This window comes from Neltuma alba, unplaced genomic scaffold (genome assembly GCF_004799145.2).
Source record: "Neltuma alba isolate B1F8T4 unplaced genomic scaffold, ASM479914v2 tig00012090_pilon, whole genome shotgun sequence".
In the NCBI taxonomy this organism is placed as follows: domain Eukaryota; kingdom Viridiplantae; phylum Streptophyta; class Magnoliopsida; order Fabales; family Fabaceae; genus Neltuma; species Neltuma alba.
The window spans coordinates 201,892-205,115 of record NW_021636648.1 but is presented as its reverse complement, the minus strand read 5'-3'; the positions used below and the strand labels follow the sequence as shown (position 1 = coordinate 205,115).

Here is a 3,224-nt window from a genome sequence, read left to right as displayed (position 1 = left end):
TCATGAAAGCTGCGTTTGGTTCAAAGAGGATCTAAAAAGCCACATCCATTTACAAAAAGCTACTTCGATAAAACTAGAGGCGGGATGGATATTCTCTCTCCTTTACAAGACTCAAAAAAAAAAAAAAATCCACCCCCCTCCCCCCAAAAAGATCATTCCCAGCCACAGGACCCCCAACGCCTGGTATACATAAAAGACTAGAAAACAAAATCGCAAAACCAAGAAAGATTAATTAGTAAATAGTAACGAAAAAGGTGTGGGTTCCCCATTCGCGCCTGTGTTTCTCACCCTGCTCGTCACTAGTGACTGGGAATCATCTCGGTCGTCGCTACTAAAATTAGAGTTAAAACTCTCTGGGGTCAACAAAAATGGACCATCCAGGCGGAGATTTGGTCCAGTCACCCACAGAGCCGTCACTGTAGTCTTCCCCGAGCCGCTTGATACACCATAAATCCTCATCGCAAGACAGCATCTTCCAGTGTGGTATCCCGACCCTGAGTGGATCGCGGCTCGACACCTCCGTCGCCACCACCCCGCAGCCACACTCCTTGGCCAGGTTGTGCGCGAACCTGCACAGGGCCTTCACCATCTTCACCGCTTCAGGGCCTTCGCCTCCTAGTCCGTACAGGAAGTGGATTCCGAACGGTCTGAAGAAGTTCGGGATCGACGGCAGTCTCAGCCACGGCAAGGCCCGATCCACTATTCGGGTCGTTTTCGCGAGCGTGCGCTTCACCCGCGACGCGCCCCGCACTTCGAGCGTGAAGACGTCCTTGCAGTTCCAGACGCTGAGCACTGCCCAGGACTCAGGTGGGTCCGACAGGAAGCGATCCAAGCCGGGCCATGTCTCTGCGCGGTAGGACCCACTCGGGACGGCGAGGAAGGTCCCGAGGCTGAGTTTGTTTTTCAGGATGGAATCAATGTCGCGGGGGAAGAATTCCGTGGTGGCGAAGCGACGACGATAGAGGGATTCGGCGTCCTCGGAGTTGAGTGGGATGATGGTGACCTTGCGAGACACCTTCTCTCTGTGAGCGTAAACGGGATTGACAAGGATGGACGGGGTACGGAACCTGAAGTATCCGCATTTGTCGGTGAAGAGCTTAACGGATGCTAAATTGTCGTTTTCCGTCGCTATGTACGAGTACTCAACCCCATTATTTCTGAACCACTCCTCTATTCTGTGCACCAGCTTCGACCCTATTCCCATCCTCCTGCGCCCACAACAAACAAATACTGATATCAGATATCACCCCCCATTACCTGGGCTTTTAGGATCGTTGTTGTTGTTGTAATTATAATTATAATTATAATTATTCCTGAAAATGAAGAAGTTGATGAGACAGGTACCTGTGAGAAGGCGAGACTCGGAGGCCTAAAACGTAGGCGACTTTGGTGTATACGGGGACGTATCTGGGAGTGGCTTGGAAGGTGTCAGTGTCGTTGATATTCAAGTAGGGGCTCTTCGCATTTCTGGATAGCTTCTTTCCGCATGTAACGGTTTTGATGCAGCCCCTTATCAATCCTACAATCTCTTGGCCCATCTCAGCCACCTGTTCAAACCCAGGAGCGTAATCAATGATCACATAATGGGAAATCCTATAATTATTGTGCCAGTTTTATTTTATTTACTTCCTTTTTTTTTTCTCTCACAGATGACAACAGTCTTACAGTGTAGTACAGCCGACCTCATGATATTACTGTAATCATTTATATGATATAGGTGAGAGTTAAGTGTGGACAAGAAGACTGTTACAAGTTAAGAGAAGTGGGGCATGGATGATCGCGGATGGAATGGGAGAAAGTGAAGCCCGGAAAATAAAAAAGAGATACAGAGACATTGAATATAGAAGTGTACCAGCATGAGATAAGCAGGTGAATGGCGGACCCTGCAAATCGGGTCACCCATTAGGTCGGTGAATAGGGAGAGCTTCCCACTGGGTCCGACCTCACATATCTTTTCCATGGCCTCCACTCTCTCTCGGTCCTTACTGGCCTCGAATACCCTCACCACCACCGTCTCAGGCTGTTCTCCCATGCTGACAACACTGAGGCGTTACAGGAGATGAGAGAATCTGGAGTGAGGAGAAACGTGAGCAGGGGCGGGGTAAATATAGAGGAGAGGGAGAAGGAGAGAGGTGTGAGAGTGAGGAAATCGCAGCCTTTTCAAGACAGATTAACGTGGGTGATAAGCAAGAAACTCGAGCCAGGGCTTCGAAATTGGGAACAGGGAGGAGTGGCAGAGGGACGATAGAGGATCAGAGTGGGGAGCGAAACAGCATGAAAAGCGAGCATAAATGAATTAAACCGGGGGGGGGGGGGGTGGGAATAATAGCGAAAACCGTTGAGGTGTGCTCTGGGCAGTGGAGGGGTTGTCATGGCAGGGAAGGAAGGGCCCTCGCGCCGCTTTAAATACCTGATTTTTTTGGCTCTGGTTTTCCCGGATGTTTATTTTATTTTATTTTATTTTCCGGGAAAGAGCACTCTCTCTCTGTATATATAGAATCCATGACTCGGCTTCTCTATTCTTTAGGAATATTATTGAATTGATGATTTCTTTTTTCTTCATTTGCCTTTTGAAAGGACGTATTGTTTTATTAGGTGCCTGGATCTGTTCCCATCGTCGCAGTTGGTGAGTTTGTTGAGTGTATAATACTGGCTCGAGTACTAATTATAAAAACTAGTTCAGAGATTAAAGAAATAAATTGAATTAGTTATTTATTATAAATAGGTGTTATTTTTTCTAAAATATTCTTGCTAATTAAGTATTGACTAGAACTAACATTGTTAGGAAAACTACTTTAGGAAAAAAATGTATAAATATGAGAGACAAAATATTCCCTCCGTTCTTATTATAAGAGACATTTGGTGCTTATGACATGTTCTTGTAGACACTTAAAAGTTATCTCTATTTTTGTGTGTTGATTTCCTATTTTATCCATATTTATTGTCTCCAACTCACACTCTCTCTTCTTTCCACTTTTCTTTCTTTGAATAATTTACCATTGTTCTCTCTCATGCTCTCTTTCCTTGTTAATGAGGGCCTCTTTGAAAAAAAAATTATACTTTTTACACATTGATTGTTTTTAACTAATTTTAACTGTTTTTTTATCAACGTAATTCGATTATTCGTCTCTTATAATAAGAAACAGAGGGAGTAGATTGGGGTTTTATATTTAGGACCAAAATAAAAGTCAAATAGGATCTTATATTAAGGATAGGAGGTAGTA

General features: G+C 44.9%; 1 protein-coding gene across 1 annotated transcript; it reads right to left on the bottom strand.

Annotated features, from left to right (window-relative positions):
* LOC114722334 (probable N-acetyltransferase HLS1) lies at positions 1 to 2,461 on the bottom strand. The gene is made up of 3 exons (XM_028908339.1): positions 1,853 to 2,461; positions 1,345 to 1,547; positions 1 to 1,208 (listed from the first exon to the last, which is right to left on the bottom strand). The coding sequence occupies exons 1-3, from the start codon at positions 2,030 to 2,032 to the stop codon at positions 344 to 346; spliced, it is 1,248 nt and encodes a 415-aa protein (XP_028764172.1). The 5' UTR covers positions 2,033 to 2,461; the 3' UTR covers positions 1 to 343.
* Between the last annotated feature and the right edge of the window lie 763 nt (positions 2,462 to 3,224).